Here is a 22,341-nt window from a genome sequence, read left to right on the forward strand (position 1 = left end):
ATGTAAGATTTGATCGCGCTGCTGATTTAAAACCATCAGAGATGATCAGAGACTGAAGTCGCACGGGACGTTCAACCTGAGCATACACAGTGTTACGGGACATTTAACAGACTGTCCCCCCCCCTGAAGAAACTCCCCCAGAAGTTGGTATGTTCCAGCATCATTCTGACCTATATTTAGGTTTGTAGTGGTGGCGCCCTCTAGTGGCCACAGTAGTTCTGATGGGAGCAAAGCAGGAAGGGGGAAACGCCAAAGAGCAGGGGCAATGAGAGGGGGAAACACCAAAGCAGGGGGAATGAGAGGGGGAAACGCCAGAGCAGGGGGAATGAGAGGGGGAAACGCCAGAGCAGGGGGAATGAGAGGGGGAAACGCCAGAGCAGGGGAATGAGAGGGGGAAACGCCAGAGCAGGGGGAATGAGAGGGGGAAACGCCAGAATGAGAGGGGGCCAGAGCAGGGGAATGAGAGGGGGAAACGCCAGAGCAGGGGGAATGAGAGGGGGAAATTTAACCTGAGTGTACACAGCGACAAGCTGTTGTCAGTCTGAGTGAAACATCCCTGTTTGTTTGTGAATTAACTTGTTTCTCCTGTCAGCTGATGTGTGTTTCCTGTCAGCTGATGTGTGTTTTCTGTCAGCTGATGTGTGTTTCCTGTCAGCTGATGTGTTTTTCCTGTCAGCTGATGTGTTTACAGCTCCGGTGACCTCTGACCACCCAGAGAGGAGAGGAGGGTTAGATCTTCTCCACGTAGTTTCCGGGGAACATCCCCTCTCTGCCCCGCAACCGCCCGAACCACCAACCAGACGGATCTGCAGAAACAACAGAGAGTAAGTACATCCCTCTTAGTTAGCCTAACAGTAGAGGTGTTGTAATTAATCAAATAATCGATGCATTGAATCGTGGACATGGACGATGCTGCATCGATAATCGGCCGGGCCATAATCAATTATTTCTGTTTGCAATTTAATGTAATGTCGGCCTAACAACATTTCTGTTTACACATTCTGGTATGTTTTGCACATTCAGAAAGTGCCATGTGCTCAGTGCTGTATAGTTTTATGTATCCAATTTATTTAGTATTAGAGCACTGCAGAATGGTTGGTTTTTGGAGCTTGAAAAGCTACGAATTAAATATCCTACATGGCTTTAATAGAAACATGGATTTGATGCATCGAGATATTGAATCGAAGACATGATAATCATAATTGAATCGGGAGATCAGTGAAGATTCACACCTCTACCTAATAACTGGTTTGATTTGCATTGAGAGATGATCTTATGGAAAGTACCCCATGCCAATCTCTAGGTATGGTGATGGGTATGTGATGATGGGGGGGTATGGTGAAGGGTATATGATGATGTGGGGGTATGGTGAAGGGTATATGATGATGTGGGGGGTATGGTGAAGGGTATATGATGTTGTGGGGGGTATGGTGAAGGGTATGTGATGATGTGGGGGTGTGGGGAAGGGTATGTGATGATGTGGGGGTATGGTGAAGGGTATGTGATGATGGGGGGTATGGTGAAGGGTATGTGATGATATGGGGTATGGTGAAGGTGTATGATGATGGGGGTATGGTGAAGGGTATGTGATGATGTGGGGGTATGGTGAAGGGTATGTGATGATGTGGGGGTATGGTGAAGGGTATGTGATGATGTGGGGGTATGGTGAAGGGTATGTGATGATGTGGGGGTATGGTGAAGGGTATGTGATGATGTGGGGTATGTTGATAGAGGGGAAAGGTAGTGATGATGGGGTTGGTGAAGGGTATGTGATGATGTGGGGGTATGGTGAAGGGTATGTGATGATGTGGGGGTATGGTGAAGGGTATGTGATGATGTGGGGGGTATGGTGAAGGGTATGTGATGATGTGGGGGTATGGTGAAGGGTATGTGATGATGGGGGGGCCAAGGGAACTTTATCAGGATGCATAGTATCCTGGATACAGGCATTTATTTATTTACGATACATTATTCATTCACAAAGAAAATTGGTGTTTTTTTTGTTTGGATTTTTACTATTTTTTTTAATTAAGGAATTAAGATCAATTTCCAAAAGATGATTTTTCATTCCTCTTTTTAGTCAACTTTAGCATGGTACTGTATATACTGCATAGATAGATAGATAGATAGATAGATAGATAGATGCATAGATAGATAGATAGATAGATAGATAGATAGTACTAGAAGTAGATATAACAGTAGTAGTTTCAGCAGTACCTTGAGTGATAATGTCAATGATATCGTCGGTGTTGAAGCTGAGTTCGTCGGTGTCCTGGGCGTCGTAGGCGTACAGCGCTCTGCACTGCGGAGAGCGAGGCTTCGGTTTGGGCGCCGGTTTGGCTCGGCCGGCTCCAGGAAGAGGCTTCACCTCCTTCGACAGCCGCCGCTGAAGCCTGAAGGATCATAGAGAGACTGATGTGAACAACAATCTCTGAAACTGGTCCAGTATTAAACCAGAACTGAGCTGTGATGTAACCCTACAGGACTAATGTTCAGCAGCAGTTAGAGTCACTAAAAGTTCTGTTGTTGCTGCTGACAGACTCACATTATTATTCTAAGTGTCTGACATTATGGGATGGATCCCTACAGAGATAGACCTTTTAGTTAAAGAGTAAGATCCTTTTAGTTTAACATGAAACAGCCCCGAAATCACAATCACCAAACTCCACCAGACTCCATGTAAATAATCAGGACTTTTAGCGTGTAAAGAGCCAGCATATCTCCACCAGACTCCATGTAAATAATCAGGACTTTTAGCTGTATAGAGCCAGCATATCTCCACCAGACTCCATGTAAATAATCAGGACTTTTAGCTGTAAAGAGCCAGCATATCTCCACCAGACTCCATGTAAATAATCAGGACTTTTAGCGTGTAAAGAGCCAGCATATCTCCACCAGACTCCATGTAAATAATCAGTATAAGTATACTTATCAGTATAAGTGTGTTTTACGATGATAAAATCACTGTTTCTGGAGTCTGACATATGGCCGAGAACGTGGAACAGTGTGCGAACGTGGACAGAGTTATGTGTCAGGTTATGGTAAAGTCGCTGGCGGTCTCACCCTGCGGCGCCCTGCTCGGGGACGTTCATGAAGCCCATGTCGGGTTGTTTTGGGGCCCGGCTGTCGGGGCGACGTTGGTTCTGGAGTCGGGGCAGACTCGGCTGCTCCATGGTGGAGTGCTGCCTCAGCAGGGAGCCTCTGGAGGAGGTGGAGCCTCCTCTGGGAGCTCCGCCTCCTCTGGAGCGAGAAGCTGAAGCAAAAAAAAGGTAAAGTTATAAACCAACAGACGCTCCGTCGCTGCCGTTCGTCCGGACACCTGAGAGCAGTCTGCTGGATGAACCTGGACCACAAACTACAGTCTGCAGCACTGAACGGTAAAACCGTAGAAAAAGGCAATGAAAACATTTGAAAAAAGGCGACCAAAACTTTGTTAAAAGGGAACAAAAATGTCCAAAAAGTGTGAAAAAAAAAAAACAAAAAAGGCAATGAAAAAGGCGATGAAAAATTTGAAAAAAGTGAAGAAAAATGTGATAAAAACTTTGAAAACGGTAACTGAAAAGGTGATGTAACAGACTGGATGGTTTTGGTACCTGAGCTGTTCTGGCTGCTGGGCGGAGCCTGGCTTCCCATGTAGCGACTCTTGCGATTGTCCTTCCTCGTCGGTCCTACAAACCAAACAGGAAGTGATGCAGTTATCAAAAACATACAATTTGTGTTTGGGACTTACAAGAGTTTTGGGGACTTACAAGAGTTTTGGGGACTTACTGGAGTGTTTTGGGGACTTACTAGAGTGTTTTGGGGACTTACTAGAGTGTTTTGGGGACTTACTAGAGTGTTTTGGGGACTTACTAGAGTGTTGGGGACTTACTAGAGTGTTGGGGACATACTGGAGTGTTGGGGACTTACTGGAGTGTTGGGGACTTACTAGAGTGTTGGGGACTTACTGGAGTGTTGGGGACTTACTGAGTGTTGGGGACTTACTGGAGTGTTGGGGACTTACTGGAGTGTTGGGGACTTACTGGAGTGTTGGGGACTTACTGGAGTGTTGGGGACTTACTAGAGTGTTGGGGACTTACTGGAGTGTTGGGGACTTACTGGAGTGTTGGGGACTTACTAGAGTGTTGGGGACTTACTGGAGTGTTGGGGACTTACTGGAGTTTTTGGGAGTTGTGGGACTTACTGGAGTTTTTGGGAGTGTGTGGGACTTACTTGAGTTTTTGGGCAGCCCGGGTCCGATGGAGACCTGCAGGACCTTCCCGCTGGGCTTCAGGACGGCCTCGTCCCCCTGACCCGTCTGGAACTGGATCTGTCTGGACCCCGAGGAGTTAAAGGGACCCCACCCGCCTTTCTTCACCTTAAACTCCAGACTGCAGAGACAGATACACATGATGTTCATTGAGGCTCTGGACGAGAAGGTCTGGACTTTGTTTGATTTGTTTGATTATTTAAAAAATAACCACATATTACACTGCACAGCAGTAATTGCAGGCTGAATTAAAAACAATTATTTTGTACTTTGTAACCATTTCTTTCACAGATGTCTGTCTTTAGGTAAAACATCTATTGCTCTCAAGAAAGCACCTTTTCTGTCTCTGTGGAACTGCTTTGGGCTTAATTCTTAAACACAGGAGTAATATGTTTAATATTGCAGCAGATCAGATGCGTCCTGGTACAATTTACTGCATGAAAGATGTGTATGGTACAAGATAAACCATGTGTATGGTACTATATAAACCATGTGTGTATAGTACAAGATAAACCATGTGTGTATAGTACAAGATAAACCATGTGTATAGTACAAGATAAACCATGTGTGTATAGTACAAGATAAACCATGTGAGTATAGTACAAGATAAACCATGTGTGTATAGTACAAGATAAACCATGTGTGTAAGGTACTAGACAAACCATGTGTGTATGGTACAAGATAAACCATGTGTGTATGGTACAAGATAAACCATGTGTGTATGGTACAAGATAAACCATGTGTGTATAGTACAAGATAAACCATGTGTGTATGGTACAAGATAAACCATGTGTGTATGGTACAAGATAAACCATGTGTGTATGGTACAAGATAAACCATGTGTGTATAGTACAAGATAAACCATAGGCGTATGGTACGAGATAAACCATGTGTGTATGGTATAAACCATGTGTGTATGGTACTAGATAAACCATGTGTTTATGGTACAGGATAAACCATGTGTGTATGGTACAGGATAAACCATGAGTGTATGGTATAAACCATGTGTGTATGGTATAAACCATGTGTTTATGGTATAAACCATGTGTGTATGGTACAGGATAAACCATGTGTGTATGGTACAGGATAAACCATGTGTGTATGGTACAGGATAAACCATGTGTGTATGGTACAGGATAAACCATGAGTGTATGGTATAAACCATGTGTGTATGGTACAAGATAAACCATGTGTGTATGGTACAAGATAAACCATGAGTGTATGGTATAAACCATGTGTGTATGGTACAAGATAAACCATGTGTGTATGGTACAAGATAAACCATGTGTGTATGGTACAAGATAAACCATGTGTGTATGGTACTAGATAAACCATGTGTGTATGGTATAAACCATGTGTATGGTACAGGATAAACCATGTGTGTATGGTACTAGATAAACCATGTGTGTATGGTACAGGATAAACCATGTGTGTATGGTACAGGATAAACCATGTGTGTATGGTATAAACCATGTGTATGGTACTAGATAAACCATGTGTGTATGGTACAGGATAAACCATGTGTGTATGGTACAGGATAAACCATGTGTGTATGGTATGGTATAAACCATGTGTGTATGGTACAAGATAAACAATGTGTGTATGGTACAAGATAAACCATGTGTGTATGGTACTAGATAAACCATGTGTGTATGGTATAAACCATGTGTTTATGGTACAGGATAAACCATGTGTGTATGTTACAGGATAAACCATGAGTGTATGGTATAAACCATGTGTATGGTACAGGATAAACAATGTGTGTATGGTACTAGATAAACCATGTGTATGGTACAGGATAAACAATGTGTGTATGGTACTAGATAAACCATGTGTATGGTACAGGATAAACCATGTGTGTATGGTACAGGATAAACCATGTGTGTATGGTATAAACCATGTGTGTGGTACAGGATAAACCATGTGTGTATGGTACTAGATAAACCATGTGTATGGTACAAGATAAACCATGTGTGTATGGTATAAACCATGTGTGTATGGTACAAGATAAACCATGTGTGTATGGTACAGGATAAACCATGTGTGTATGGTATAAACCATGTGTGTATGGTATAAACCATGTGTATATGGTATAAACCATGTGTATATGGTACAGGATAAACCATGTGTGTATGGTACTAGATAAATCATGTGTATATGGTACAGGATAAACCACGTGTGTATGGTACAGGATAAACCACGTGTGTATGGTACAGGATAAACCACGTGTGTATGGTACAGGATAAACCATGTGTATGGTACAGAATAAACTATGTGTGTATGGTACAGGATAAACCATGTGTATGGTACAGGATAAACCATGTGTATAGTACAGGATAAACCATGTGTATGGTACAGGATAAACCATGTGCATGGTACAGGATAAACCATGTGTGTATGGTACTAGATAAACCATGTGTATGGTACAGGATAAACCATGTGTATATGGTACAGGATAAACCATGTGTATATGGTACAGGATAAACCATGTGTATGGTACTAGATAAACCATGTGTGTGGTACAGGATAAACCATGTGTATGGTACAGGATAAACCATGTGTGTGGTACAGGATAAACCATGTGTGTGGTACAGGATAAACCATGTGTGTGGTACAGGATAAACCATGTGTGTGGTACAGGATAAACCATGTGTATGGTACAGGATAAACCATGTGTATGGTACAGGATAAACCATGTGTATGGTACAGGATAAACCATGTGTATGGTACAGGATAAACCATGGGAGGTACTGACAGGTTGTTGAATTTGAGCGGCAGCTTCTTCTGAGTTTTCTCCTGGTAACGTTTGACGAGCAGACTCAGGAACTCCGTCTTAAAGACGCTCTGAAGGACGCTGTCGTACTCCTCCTCGTGGATGGTGAAGAAGTCATCCTGCAGAGTGCTGAGGGAGAGACAGACAGAGAGACAGACAGGTCAGAGAGAGACAGGGAGAGAGACAGGGAGGTGTAGAGAGACAGACCGAGAGAGAGACAGACAGACCGGTAGAAACAGACAGGACAGAGAGAGAGAGAGAAAGACAGGGAGAGATACAGGCAGGTGGAGAAAGACAGAGAGACAGACAGGTACAAACAGACAGGACAGCGAGAGAGACAGGGAGAGAGACAGGACAGAGAGAGACAGACAGGTAGAAACAGACAGAGAGAGAGACAGGGAGAGAGTGACAGACAGGTAGAAACAGACAGGACAGCGAGAGAGACAGGGAGAGAGACAGGACAGAGAGAGACAGACAGGTAGAAACAGACAGAGAGAGAGACAGGGAGAGAGTGACAGACAGGTAGAAACAGACAGGACAGAGAGAAACAGGGAGAGAGACAGAGAGTGACAGACAGGGAGAGAGACAGAGACAGAAAAAAAGAAACAAACAAACAAAAAAGAAAGAAAAGAAGAGAAAAAAAAAAAAAAGAGTGGGGAAAAACAGACAGGACAGAGAGAGACAGGGAGAGAGACAGCGAGACAGACAGAGAGAGAGACAGAGAGAGACGTAGAAAGACAAGATAAAACAAACATTTCACTAATTTATCTATCTAGTTTTGTCTCTGGTTCTGGTTCTGTATCTAGTCTTAGTTCTAGCTCTGGTTCTGGTCTTAGTTCTGGTTGAGGTTCTGGTCTTGGTTCTGGTTCTGGTTCAGGTCTTAGTTCTGGTTCTGGTTCTGGTCTTGGTTATGTATCTAGCTCTGATTCTGATTCTGTATCTAGTCTTAGTTCTAGCTCTGGTCCAGGTCTTAGCTCTGGTTCAGGTCTTAGTTCTGGTTCTGGTCTTGGTTATGTATCTAGCTCTGGTTCTGATTCTGTATCCGGTCTTAGTTCTGGTACTGTTGGAGTACCTCAGGGAAACAGACTGGATCTTGTTGAGCTCGATCTTCCTCTTGAGGACCTCCTGGATCTGACCTTTATCTGGGCCCTGCTTCACCTTCTCTCGACCAATCAGGTACAGGAACTTCGGGGTCAGGATGAGGTCACGCTTCGTTGTCTGCGGAGCGACACAAACACAAATCAGGAAGTGTTTTAGAAACTGAGTCTGGTGACATCGTTCCGGTAACACGTTGGAAAAAGACAACGAAAAGGGCGAAGGACATTTCTTTAGAAACAAAAGTTACTTTTGTATTTGTGTTGAACCGAGTCGGCTAGTGATGCACCAAAAACCGAAAAAAAAGAAACCAAGACCAAAAACCGAAACCGAAACACCGAAAGAAATTAAGCCAATTATTAGTACCATTGCATTTATGACTGTGTACTAACTTTACTAAAATCAAGGCATTGCAATTGTATAAATTAATATTAAAGTTTAATTAAAACAATATCTAGCAGAAATATGGCTACAATCTGATAGTCACATACAGTATATATATATATATATATATATATATATATATATATAGTAGCCTAAGAACAGAATAGCTTACCTATTGTTATTGTTATTATTATTATTATTATTATTATTATTATTATTATTTGAGGCACTTTCTTGCAGGATTTCACTGAACATATCAGACAGCGAGGGTGCATGCCCCTCATCTGGTGCAGAGAGACAAGTCTTTGTTTCTGCGCTCTGATCTCCTCCTGCGCTGGGCGCCGCTCCGTCTCCGTCTCCACGCGGGTTCTCCGCATCCATCGCGGCCTGGATCCTTTCTCGTGCGCCCTGCTTTATTTATTTTCCGCAAGTAATGGTCTTTATAACGCGGATCAAGTCCAGTCGCGATGAAGTGCAGAGGATCCGAATAGATCTCACTGAACCGCGTGCTGACAGACTCTAAGAGCGTCATTGTTTTCACTGCGTGGTCCGTCTCAACCTCGTTGCCTAGGAGACGCTGTTGCTTAGCAGACGCTGTTGCCTAGGAGACGCTTTGCAGGTGGAACGGATCGGGTACTGACACACGTGCAGGTCGCGGTTTCTGTTTGCGTCATCACAACATTTTCAGCCATATTGTTTCGGTGATAAAAGTATTTCGGCCACCGAAAAGTTTCGGTGGCCGAATATTCTGTGCATCCCAGTGTCGGCCGTTGTACTTTTTTTATTTTTGTATTTTTTAAAGATTATTTTTGGGGCATTTTAGGCCTTTAATGTGACAGGACAGCTGAAGACATGAAAGGGGAGAGAGAGAGAGGGGGGAATGACATGCAGCAAAGGGCCGCAGGTCAAAACCGGGCCCGCTGCGTTGAGGCGTAAACCTCTATATATGGGCGCCCGCTCTACCAACTGAGCTAACTGGGCGCCCGCTCGGCCACAGTACTTTATGTAGAAACCCCCAAAGTTACCCTTTAAGTTTCACACACAGTGCCTGATGTCCTAGAAATGGATTCTAGCATTCTGCCATTTTATAGTACGCTGACAACTTGGATGAGGAAGGGCGAGGGTAACAATGCTTGAGTCGTTTTTACCCTGAATCTTCTGTCGAACTTCACCACGACGTCGGCGAAGTCGATCCTCTCTCTGCGGCCGACGAACTGCCTGATCTCTGGGTGGTTGTCTGTCCCGAGGTAGTCGCCCACAAAGTTCCTGTTGATGCTGTTTCGGCGGCGCTCCTTTTTGTTCAGCAGGACATCCGAGGCTGGAAGAGACAGAAAACCCCTTAGTAGAAAGAAGGACATGATGTCCACGACACAAACCCAAACCCAAACCCAAACACAAACACAAACCAAACCAAACACAAACACAAACCCAAACACAAACCCAAACCCAAACACAAACACAAACCCAAACACAAACACAAACACAAACCAAACCCAAACACAAACACAAACCCAAACACAAACCCAAACACAAACACAAACACAAACACAAACACAAACCCAAACACAAACACAAACACAAACCCAAACCCAAACACAAACACAAACAAACACAAACACAAACCACAAAAACTAAACACAAACCCAAACCAAACCACAAACACAAACCCAAACCCAAAAACAAACACAAACCCAACACAAACCCAAAACCCAAACCACCAAACCAAAACCAAACCCAAACCCAAACACAAACACAAACACAAACCACACAAACAACCAAACCCAAACCCAAACCCAAACACAAACACAAACACAAACACAAACCCAAACCCAAACACAAACCCAAACCCAAACCCAAACACAAACACAAACCCAAACCCAAACACAAACACAAACACAAACACAAACCCAAACCCAAACACAAACCCAAACCCAAACCCAAACCCAAACACAAACACAAACCAACCCTTTTACCGACTTATGGAAGACAGTCTCACCTTCCTCCCTCATCTTGACGTACTTGCGGACAGCGATGTGTTTACGCCACGCCTTCTGGATGACCCGAGCGTACCCGTTATACTTCCTCTCCCTCATCTCCTCCAACAGGAACAGCTGCAGAGAGGAAAGCAACACCGTAAAGACAAGGCAGGGACACCTGAGTCAACTGAGGGGTTCTGGGAACTCTTTTTTTGATGCTCTGAATCGGCCCATTGGAGTCACTTTTTGGTGCTCTTGGGTCGGCCCATTGGCAGCTTTTTTTGGTGCTCTTGGGTCGACCCATTGGCAGCTTTTTTTGGTGCTCTTGGGTCGACCCATTGGCAGCTTTTTTTGGTGCTCTTGGGTCGACCCATTGGCAGCTTTTTTTGGTGCTCTTGGGTCGGCCCATTGGCAGCTTTTTTTGGTGCTCTTGGGTCGACCCATTGGCAGCTTTTTTTGGTGCTCTTGGGTCGACCCATTGGCAGCTTTTTTTGGTGCTCTTGGGTCGACCCATTGGCAGCTTTTTTTGGTGCTCTTGGGTCGACCCATTGGCAGCTTTCTCTCCACTGCTTTCCTCGTTCCATTGCTTTCCCCATTGTTCATTTTGCTCCATCTTTTCACTCTTCCATTGTCTTTGTCATCGTTCGTTTCCATTCTTTTATCATTTTATTTCTTATTTTTTATTAGTTTCCTGGTGTTTACCGTTTGTTTATTGCTGTAAGCCCCTATGTCAAATTTTCCCCTCTTATTTGTGACTCACATCCAACTTTCCGTTCCACTCCACCACTCAAAGGCTGGTCGCTGGTAGGGCGTCGTCAGGTGGATCTTGTTTCTGGTGCCCCACCGGTCCCATTGCTCTTTTCCCCACTCTTGGTCATTCTTTTCCTTCCCTTCTTCTCTGTCCTGTTGGTCTGTGTTGTCTTCATGCTTGGTGTGTCATGTCACTCCCTTGTCTGTCTGTTTTAATTCTTTCTCTTTCTTTTCATTCCTGTGCTTCTGGTGTCTCCTGGATTTTCGTTCATTTCTTTCCTCCCCACTGTCCTTGCCCTCCCCTCCTGCTTCTGTCCAATGTCCTTCCTATTTCCATTTCCTTCTCTCGTCTTTCCCCCCTCCTCGTGTTTTTCCCTGCTTGTCGTTTCCATTCCTCCTGGGTTGGTTTCCCATTCCCACTGCTTGCGTTTCCCATTCCACTGCTGCGTTTCCCTTCCACTCCTTTCCTTGTTTCTCCCTCATTCCCCTTGTGTTTCCTCTGGGTGTTTCCACTCTTTCCTTGTTTCTCCCTCATTCCTGGGTGGTTGTTGTTCTTTCTCCCTCTGTGGTTTTCCTCCTTCCCTCCCTGGGTGTTTCCTCCACTGCTGTTTCCCCTCCCATTTCCACTGCTGCGTTTCCTCTCGGTGTTTTCCATTTCCTTTTCCTTTCTCCCCCTCATTTCCCCTTTCCGGTGTTTCCCCATTCCACGTCTTTCCTACTGCTTGGGTGTTTCTCCCTCGTTTCCCATTCCTTTGGCGTTTCCCCATTCCCTGCTCTCCCATTCCTTGTTTCCACTCCTCCCTCCGGTTGTTTCCCTCATTCCCTGCTCCTGGTGTTTCCTGCTCTGCGCGTTTCCCATTCCCCTGCTGGCGTTTCTCATTCCCTGTCTGGTTTTCCTCTCATTTCCCCACTGCTCTGGCGTTTCCCCTCTCATTCCCCTGCTCTGGGTGTTTCCCCTCTCACATTCCCCTGCTCTGGTGTTTCCCCTCCCTCTCCCCCTCTCTTTTTTTCTTTTTTTCTTTTTTTTTCTCTCATTCCCCTGCTCTGGCGTTTCCCCTCTCATTCCCCTGCTCCGGTGTTTCTCCCCTCTCGTTTCCTCCCCTGCTCTGGCGTTTCCCCTCTCATTCCCCACTGCTCTGGTGTTTCCCCCTCTCCATTCCCCCGCTCCTGGCGTTTCCCCTCTCATTCCCCTGCTCTGGCGTTTCCCCTCTCCATTCCCCTGCTCTGGTGTTTCCCCTCTTTTCTCATTCCCCTGCTCTGGCGTTTCCCCCTCTCATTCCCCCTGCTCTGGTGTTTCCCCCTCTCATTCCCCCTGCTCATTTTAACATGTTACAGCCCTAGATGACCCCCAGTGTTTCGTACCGACTCTGGAGCTTTGATGAAGACTTTGGTCTTGCCGAGCTGGAACTGGTCCTGGTCCATGTTGACGGACTTGAGGAGGTGCATGACTCCCTGGCGCTCGTCCCCCCTCCAGCGAGGCCCACGTCTCCTTCGTCAGGATGGCGTACCTACAGCACACACGTTAGCACGTTAGCACGTTAGCACGTTAGCGCGTTAGCACGTTGCAAGCAGAGATGTTATCCAACACCATACATATAAAACCATTCTGTCATGTCTTGCGGGCCGGCCCTGATTATAGGTCCTGTCCCAATACCCGCACTACGCCCTAAGGTCTTCCTCCGAGTGTGGACACTTTTTTGAAGGTGCATATGGGGAGTAGGTGCACAAGGGCTCCAAGCTGTGAAGAGCAGAATTGGGACAGTTTGCACCGCTCACTATATCGTCCACCTCTACATCACTTCTGTTTACAGGAGAGCAAACGTAGGCTGGTCGCGGATGCGGTATTCGCGGTACTCCTGCTAAAATTGATTAGAACTCACCACCAGTTTATTACAAGAAGAATTAGGATCCGCGGGAGAAGAAGGCTCCTACGCGATCCAAACATGTATGCTGATGCCCGACCAACAGGATAAATTTCTTTATTTCATCGAGCGTTAGCGTTACGTTTATTTGGCTAATGTGTGTTGTGCTGGTACTAATAGCTGTAACATGACACAATCATTTGAATGAAAAAGGATATCTTTTTTTTTTACTCTTAGCTACTAACCTTTCTGTCAATGTTGTTCATATTAAAATAGTTTGTGGCAATGATAAATTGCATATAACCTAAACTATGAAGTGATGATACTAAGAGCTGTTCCTAATATTTTGTCAATTTGGTGAGTGTGTGTATCAAGAACAGCTCTCAGTATAGTTTACATCACCACCACCACAAGTGAGTGTCCAAAATGAAAATCGATAAACTCCCTCCTAATAAATTCAATTATAAAATTAGGGGAATATGGCAAATGTGTGTATATATATATATATCACAATGGCTTACAATAACTGGGTTCATGAACAAAGAGAGAGAGGAAATCACTCACCACTTTTGTAGCTTTAATAATAATTATTTCATTCATACAGTAAAACTAAGCAGTATTTTTATTTTTGCATTTGATTATTCAGTTTCTGTTGTTTAATAACCCTAATGTAGGATAACCTGAAACCCTAAACCTTGTGGTTTACACTGATGTTACACTACTGATGTTACGGCTACAGTAAAACACTGATGTTCACTGTGAGAAGTTGTAGGGATGTTCTCATGTCAGAAAATTAATGTGAAACACATATGTAGGTAATATAATTTTAAATATATTTTAAAGATAATTTAATCTTTAAAGATTATATAAAATGAATGAATATTTTTTCATGTAGTGATCTGTTTTCCTAAATCTGTCATTCTAATTGTTTTTGTCTTTTTAAGTTTGGCAGACTGATCAGGTATGCCAGGCTGAATCATACCATGCCTGTCCTTCTGGTGTTATTTTGATGTTGAGAGAGACCCCGACCCGACTACCGCCTTTCAAGGAAAATCAATGGATGGCTTGATGGATGTTCTGCACAGGCACCAGGACCATGGCTGGGGATCTTATTTGGAAGTCCTAATATTTGTGTATTGGCTTGGCGCATGGACTGTCTTACAGAGTCACTGCCGGGCGTTCTCTGTGCCAAAATCCACTGTATGCCGTGTGGTGCACAGAATTGCTCACAAAATTATGGACATTGCAGGTAAAGTGATTTGCTATCCACATCATGATGAACTTGAAGAAGTCGGCCTGCGATTTGGCGCGCTTGCTTTCGGCATACAGCATTTGACAAGGCTGTAGGGGCAATAGATGGATGCCATATTCGTATTAAGCCTCCAAATCATAACAAACAGGACTATTTTAATTACAAACAATTCTATTCTATCCAAATGCAAGCCATCTGTGACTCTCAGGGACGTTTCATCAACATCTTTGTTGGTTTTCCTGGCTCTGTACATGATACCGTGTTCTAAAAACAGCCCACTTTATGTCAATTCTGAGTACCCCCACCTGGCTTTTTTCTTCTTGGTGATGGAGGATATCCCTGCATACAGTCCCCATAACCATCATCACACCCTACAAACTGCCACTTCAAGGAAGGGTCGAGGCAACGCTTCAATCAAAGCCATGCGTGCACGCTTCAATTATCGAACGAGCCTTTGGTATGATGAAGGCACGCTGGAGGGCAACACTCTTCAAAGCCTTAGAAGTAAAGGTTGGCTTCTGCACAGAGGTGGTAACTGCCTGTGCCTTCTTACACAATGTCTGCCTTACCCATGGTGATGTCCTGGAACCAGAGCCAGCTTATGATGCCTTACCACAACCACCAATACCAGATTCTGGACAGGAGACAAGTGGCAACCAGCTCCGGGGCGCGACTTGCGCGCACATGTATCTGCGCCCCTTAATGTTCAAGGGCACCTTTTGGAACATGACTACACAATTTTAAATTACCACATACCTCCAACACACACATTTTTGTCAGGAGTGTAGAACGTTAACAACTTAATTATTCCATTGCTCTGACATTGCACATCAACGTGTACCTACCTATTTTGCTTGAAATTGTTTACTTACAGTTCTGTGTATATATTTTGTAAAATGAAAAATGTTGTCAATTACCTAGCATCTGTAAATATCAAATGTATCTGTCCTGAATATGTTAATACATCTATGGTTATAAGCCTACACTTGTACCTGGCGGTATTGTTCTGCATTGTCAGCTCATTTATTTTGTTATAAACTTGTCTTCAAGTACTTTGTTTCAGTAAAAAAAGTCATTTTTCTAAATGATAAATGTTTCTCTTTATTTGTGACACAGACTTTTACTGGTAAACAGAAATTACAATAATAAATAACAATAATAAATTTTGTTTATACAGAATTACAATTTTCCAAATGTCTTGTCCAAACCAAGCAATACAGCCAACTATGGCTGAAACTTTAAATATAAATTCCATCACTCAGTGGTGGTATTAACACAATGAGCACTTATGCAGGAACAGCAAACAAACGGAACATAACAGAACTTATTGACAGAAAGTTATTACTTCTCTGTCATGTGGTCAACCAGCTTTCCAAATAAATCTAGCATCCTGTCCATTTGCTGCTGAGACTTTTGGAGCCAAGCATTATCCCTTTCATTTTCTTCCTTCTGTGTCTTCTCTAGCCGCTCACAGAAGTCTTTAAGATAATCTACACCCTCACTCTTCCTCTTTCTCTTTCCTGGTCTGACATCAGTTGATGTACCTGGTTGATCACTCTGGGGGTCTGTGGAGTTTCCAGCTTGGAGGTCTGCTGTCTCTGCTCCTGTCTCTGTTGGAGAATTTGCTTCATCCTCAACCTCACTGACAGGTGTCTGGGGTCTCTCTACACTGCTGTTTCCGGATGAGAACAGATATACTGGCCTGACTGAGGGTCTCTGGCCAATGGCTTCATGCATAGCTGCATAGAAAATCCACGAGGCAGCAGTGACCTCTCCTGCATCTGTCCCTGACCCAGTTTTTGGCAGTGTTAAGTCCTTAATAGTTATGAAGGGGGAAATTAACATTATTTACATGGGTTTATATTCTTATTATACATGGGTTTATATCCTATATTGTATTGGTTTATATTATCAATACAATATAAGCATTACAAAACACGTGAAAGTGCAGTTACCTTGTACTTTTTCTTTAGGTTTTCCCACTTTTTTTTACACTGCAGCTGGGTCACTTTCCCCTCTAGACCCATAATTTTGATAATTTCCCTGAAAGACACACACATTCATCCATTAGATGAGCAACAAACTTGTCTGAACTTGTCTCTGCTCATGTTATGGCCATGTTAACTTACTCATATCCCTGGCTAGAGGCATTTCTGTGCCCCGTGAATAGCCGCTCATTCTCTGCCCTGAACTTTATAAAATTGAATGTCAGCTCGTCGGACCCTGACAAAAAGAATGTGAAATCATTGTATCGTCATGTATTATGTTATGTATCGCTCATATTCTGATTAAAAATAACTATTTTCACTTACACTTAAAAATAAATTTCTTCTCCATTTTGGTTTTCCTCTGGTTTCCTTGGTTTTCCTCTTCCAAATCCGAAATATTTCTTCCTTTTTCTTCTTTGTTTTCCCGGCGTCCGACCATAGCAACCGTTTTGCTCCCTCATTGGCTAGCTGTTCGAAACGTCACGACACTACAAGGATTCTGGGTAATACTCTAAAGCAAAGTGAGGTCTGATGCGGACTTGCGAAAAGGGTGCATTAAGTGCGCTCATGAGCACCCCTGGAGAACACCATTAGAGGATCGGGACACCCTACGGTCTTGCACCCCTTAGCGAGAACGCGCATTGAGGGGCACAAGGGCGCAAGTGCGGATATTGGGACAGGACCATAGAGTCACAATAACAGAGCATCCTGAAGACCTCTATGTTACACAGGAGTACATGTCTGTGCAGGAAGCTTCCTGGTTGAACTTTTTAAAACTTCTGTGTTGTGTTAACGTTAGGAACTTTCAGGAATCAAACTCTGCATTTCTGGAAGGAAAAAAACGTTTTAAACATTTCTAGTTTGAAGCGGCCGGCCAGCGTGCAGGAAGCTTCCTGTTTGACCTCTGACCTCTGTTTTGACCTCTGAACTCTGCTTTGACCTCTGAACTCTGCTGTGACCTCTGAACTCTGACCTGTACTGTGACCTCTGCCCCATGACCTCTGACCTCTGCCCTGTGCCGTGACCTCTGCCCTGTGACTGCTGCTTTGACCTCTGCCCCGTGACCTCTGACCTCTGCCCTGTGCCGTGACCTCTGCCCTGTGACTGCTGCTTTGACCTCTGCCCCGTGACCTCTGACCTCTGCCCTGTGCCGTGACCTCTGCCCTGTGACTGCTGCTTTGACCTCTGCCCCGTGACCTCTGACCTCTGCCCTGTGCCGTGACCTCTGCCCTGTGACCGCTGCTTTGACCTCTGCCCTGTGACCTCTGACCTGTGACCTATGACCTCTGACCTGTGCAGGAACTTGTTGAAGACGCGTCTGTAGGCGTATCCGGCGCGGCGGACCCTGATGTTCTCCCGGAGGCCCAGGTACTCCACCTGGTGCCTGACCCGGTTCTCCTCCCAGTCCCGGGGCCGCTTGGTCTCGTTGGGTTTGATGCAGCGGATGTAGTGGGGGGTGCACTTCATCAGAGTCTGGACCAGACTGTTGGCTTGTTTCTGAGGGGGGGACACACACACACTTCATCAGAGTCTGGACCAGACTGTTGGCTTGTTTCTGAGGGGGGACACACACACACACACTTCATCAGAGTCTGGACCAGACTGTTGGCTTGTTTCTGAGGGGGGACACACACACACACTTCATCAGAGTCTGGACCAGACTGTTGGCTTGTTTCTGAGGGGGGACACACACACACACACTTCATCAGAGTCTGGACCAGACTGTTGGCTTGTTTCTGAGGGGGACACACACACTTCATCAGAGTCTGGACCAGACTGTTGGCTTGTTTCTGTGAGGGGACACACACACACACACACACTTCATCAGAGTCTGGACCAGACTGTTGGCTTGTTTCTGAGGGGGGACACACACACACTTCATCAGAGTCTGGACCAGACTGTTGGCTTGTTTCTGGGGGGACACACACACTTCTTATCAGAGTCTGGACCAGACTGTTGGCTTGTTTCTGAGGGGGGACACACACACTACACATAATCTTAGGGGGCCATTGGATTTTTGTGACAAGGACACAACACAGTCTGCCACACTCATCTTAGTCTGGACCATTTTTGACATTGTTTGTTTGCCAGATGATGACTTATTCCTGACAGTCAGCTCACACGTACCGAACCCAGCACACTTCTAAAACCTTCGGGTTGTTTTGTTTCTGAGGGGGGACACACACACACACACTTCATCAGAGTCTGGACCAGACTGTTGGCTTGTTTCTGAGGGGGGGGGGACACACACACACTTCATCAGAGTCTGGACCAGACTGTTGGCTTGTTTCTGAGGGGGACACACACACACACACACTTCATCAGAGTCTGGACCAGACTGTTGGCTTGTTTCTGAGGGGGGGACACACACACACACACACACTTCATCAGAGTCTGGACCAGACTGTTGGCTTTTTCTGAGGGGGGACACACACACTTCATCAGAGTCTGGACCAGACTGTTGGCTTGTTTCTGAGAGGGGGGACACACACACATTCATCAGAGTCTGGACCAGACTGTTGGCTTGTTTCTGAGGGGGGACACACACACACTTCATCAGAGTCTGGGCCAGACTGTTGGCTTGTTTCTGAGGGGGACACACACACTTCATCAGAGTCTGGACCAGACTGTTGGCTTGTTTCTGAGGAGGGGGACACACACACAACTTCATCAGAGTCTGGACCAGACTGTTGCTTGTTTCTGAGGAAAAAAAAAGGAGACACACACACACACACTTCATCAGAGTCTGGACCAGACTGTTGGCTTGTTTCTGAGAGGGGGGGGGCGTTAGATTCATCTGACAAACAGGACATTTCTCAAGAGGAAGTTTCTGTTGCTATTTTCCCCATTTTGGTCGAGTTTTTTGACACCTTTTTGGGGGATTTTGTCAACATATTTGTTGCTGTTTAGTCGTTTTGGTCTCTCACCTTGATCTTAGTGCTGGCGGTGCTCGGTCGCCCTCTCTTCTCCGCCTCCAGGTTCTCAGGAAACAGAGCTCTGATGAACGGACTGACCACAAACACACCACAGACACGGTCATTATGAGGTCATTACACACACGCACACACAGAGACACAGACACACACACACACACACAGACACACACACAGACACACACACACACACACACACACACACACACACACACACACACACACACACACACACACACACACACACACACACACACATACTGTAGACTGTGTACTTACAACTCGCTGCTCTGCATCAGCTCGATTATGTCCGTGAACAACACGTCTCTGTTCCTCTCACAGAAACCACTGACATCATAGGACACCTGGCAGACAGACAGGTTAGACAGACAGACAGACAGGTTAGACAGACAGAGAGAGACACAGACAGACAGAGACAGCGAGAGAGACAGACAGACAGACAGACAGAGAGAAAGGTTAGACAGACAGACAGACAGACAGACAGAGACACAGACGGACGGACAGAGAGACAGACAGACAGAGAGAGAGAGACAGACGGACAGGTACCTTCCCAGCGTAGTGGACAGACAGACAGACAGGCAAACAGACAGGTACCTTCCCAGCGTAGTGGACAGACAGACAGGCAGACAGACCGGTACCTTCCCAGCGCAGTGGACAGACAGACAGACAGGGAGACAGACCGGTACCTTTCCAGCGTAGTGGACAGACAGACAGTTACCTTCCCAGCGTAGTGGACAGACAAGCAGACAGAGAGACAGACAGACAGGCAGACAGACCGGTACCTTCCCAGCGTAGTGGACAGACAGACCGGTACCTTCCCAGCGTAGTGGACAGACAGACAGGTACCTTCCCAGCGTAGTGGACAGACAGGCAGACAGACAGGTACCTTCCCAGCGTAGTGGACAGACAGACAGACAGACAGACAGGCAGACAGACAGGCAGGCAGACAGGTACCTTCCCAGCGTAGTGGACAGACAGGCAGACAGACAGACAGGTACCTTCCCAGCGTAGTGGACAGACAGATAGACAGGTACCTTCCCAGCGTAGTGGACAGACAGACAGAGAGACAGGCAGGCAGACAGGTACCTTCCCAGCGTAGTGGACAGACAGGCAGACAGACAGACAGGTACCTTCCCAGCGTAGTGGACAGACAGACAGACAGACAGGTACCTTCCCAGCGTAGTGGACAGACAGACAGACAGGTACCTTCCCAGCGTAGTGGACAGACAGACAGAGAGACAGGCAGACAGACAGGCAGGCAGACAGGTACCTTCCCAGCGTAGTGGACAGACAGACAGACAGGTACCTTCCCAGCGTAGTGGACAGACAGACAGGCAGGCAGTCAGACAGACAGGTACCTTCCCAGCGTAGTGGACAGACAGACAGGCAGGCAGTAAGACAGACAGGTACCTTCCCAGCGTAGTGGACAGGCAGACAGACAGACAGACAGGCAGACAGACAAGCAGACAGGCAGACAGACAGGTACCTTCCCAGCGTAGTGGACAGACAGACAGACAGGCAGACAGGTACCTTCCCAGCGTAGTGGACAGGCAGGCAGACAGACAGGTACCTTCCCAGCGTAGTGGACAGACAGACAGACAGAGAGGCAGACAGGTACCTTCCCAGCGTAGTGGACAGACAGACAGACAGGCAGAGAGACAGACAGGTACCTTGCCAGCGTAGTGGACAGACAGACAGACAGGCAGACAGGTACCTTGCCAGCGTAGTGGACAGACAGACAGAGAGACAGACAGGTACCTTGCCAGCGTAGAGGACAGACAGACAGAGAGACAGACAGACAGAGAGACAGGTACTTTCCCAGCGTAGTGGACAGACAGACAGACAGAGACAGACAGGCAGAGAGAGACAGACAAGTACCTTCCCAGCGTAGTGGACGGACAGACAGACAGAACAGACAGACAGGTACCTTCCCAGCGTAGTGGACAGACGGACAGACGAACAGACAGGTACCTTCCCAGCGTAGTGGACAGACAGACAGACAGACAGGTACCTTCCCAGCGTAGTGGACAGACAGACAGACAGACAGGCAGAGAGACAGACAGGTACCTTCCCAGCATAGTGGACAGACAGGCAGAGAGACAGACAGGTACCTTCCCAGCATAGTGGACAGACAGGCAGAGAGACAGACAGGTACCGCCCTAGCGTAGTGGACAGGCAGACAGACAGGTACCTTCCCAGCGTAGTGGACAGACAGACAGACAGAGAGACAGACAGGTACCTTGCCAGCGTAGTGGACAGACAGACAGACAGGCAGAGAGACAGACAGGTACCTTGCCAGCGTAGTGGACAGACAGACAGACAGGCAGACAGGTACCTTGCCAGCGTAGTGGACAGACAGACAGAGAGACAGACAGGTACCTTCCCAGCGTAGTGGACAGACGGACAGACAGACAGACAGACAGAGAGACAGACAGGTACCTTCCCAGCGTAGTGGACAGACGGACAGACAGACAGACAGACAGAGAGAGACAGACAGGTACCTTCCCAGCGTGAAGTGGACAGACGGACAACAGACAGACAGGCAGAGAGACAGACGGTACCTGGCGTAGTGGACAGACGGACAGACAGACAGACAGATAGAGACAGACAGGTACCTTCCCAGCGTAGTGGACAGAACGGACAGACAGACAGACGAACAAAGAGACAGACAGGTACCTTCCCAGCGTAGTGGACAGACGGACAGACAGACAGACAGGCAGAGAGACGGACAGGTACCTGTTGCGAGCGGACGGACAGACAGACAGACGAACAGTGCAACCCAGCGTAGTGGACAGCGGACAGACAGACAGACAGACAGAGAGACAGACAGGTACCTTCCCAGCGTAGTGGACAGACGGACAGACAGACAGACAGAGAGACAGACAGGTACCTTCCCAAGCGTAGTGGACGAGCGGACAGACAGACAGACAGGCAGAGAGAGACAGACAAGGTACCTTCCAGCGTAGTGGACAGACGGACGAACAGACAGACAGATAGAGGAGACAGAGTACCTTCCGAGCGTAGTGGACGAGCGGACGGACAGACAGACAGACAGAGA

General features: G+C 46.3%; 1 protein-coding gene across 1 annotated transcript in view; it reads right to left on the reverse strand.

Annotated features, from left to right (window-relative positions):
• Positions 1–452: 452 nt before the first annotated feature.
• Positions 453–22,341, reverse strand: part of myo1eb (myosin IEb) — a 45,806-nt gene continuing 23,917 nt past the window's right edge. Inside the window, 14 exon segments of the mRNA XM_039806895.1 lie at positions 453–806; positions 2,218–2,393; positions 3,064–3,253; positions 3,594–3,668; positions 4,213–4,370; positions 7,005–7,151; positions 8,095–8,240; positions 9,650–9,819; positions 10,498–10,612; positions 12,590–12,706; positions 12,708–12,735; positions 17,621–17,826; positions 19,257–19,338; positions 19,542–19,627. Coding sequence (XP_039662829.1) covers positions 730–806; positions 2,218–2,393; positions 3,064–3,253; positions 3,594–3,668; positions 4,213–4,370; positions 7,005–7,151; positions 8,095–8,240; positions 9,650–9,819; positions 10,498–10,612; positions 12,590–12,706; positions 12,708–12,735; positions 17,621–17,826; positions 19,257–19,338; positions 19,542–19,627 — 1,773 coding nt within the window. The 3' untranslated portion in view covers positions 453–729.

The sequence above is a fragment of the Perca fluviatilis genome, chromosome 7 (genome assembly GCF_010015445.1).
Source record: "Perca fluviatilis chromosome 7, GENO_Pfluv_1.0, whole genome shotgun sequence".
Taxonomy (NCBI): domain Eukaryota; kingdom Metazoa; phylum Chordata; class Actinopteri; order Perciformes; family Percidae; genus Perca; species Perca fluviatilis.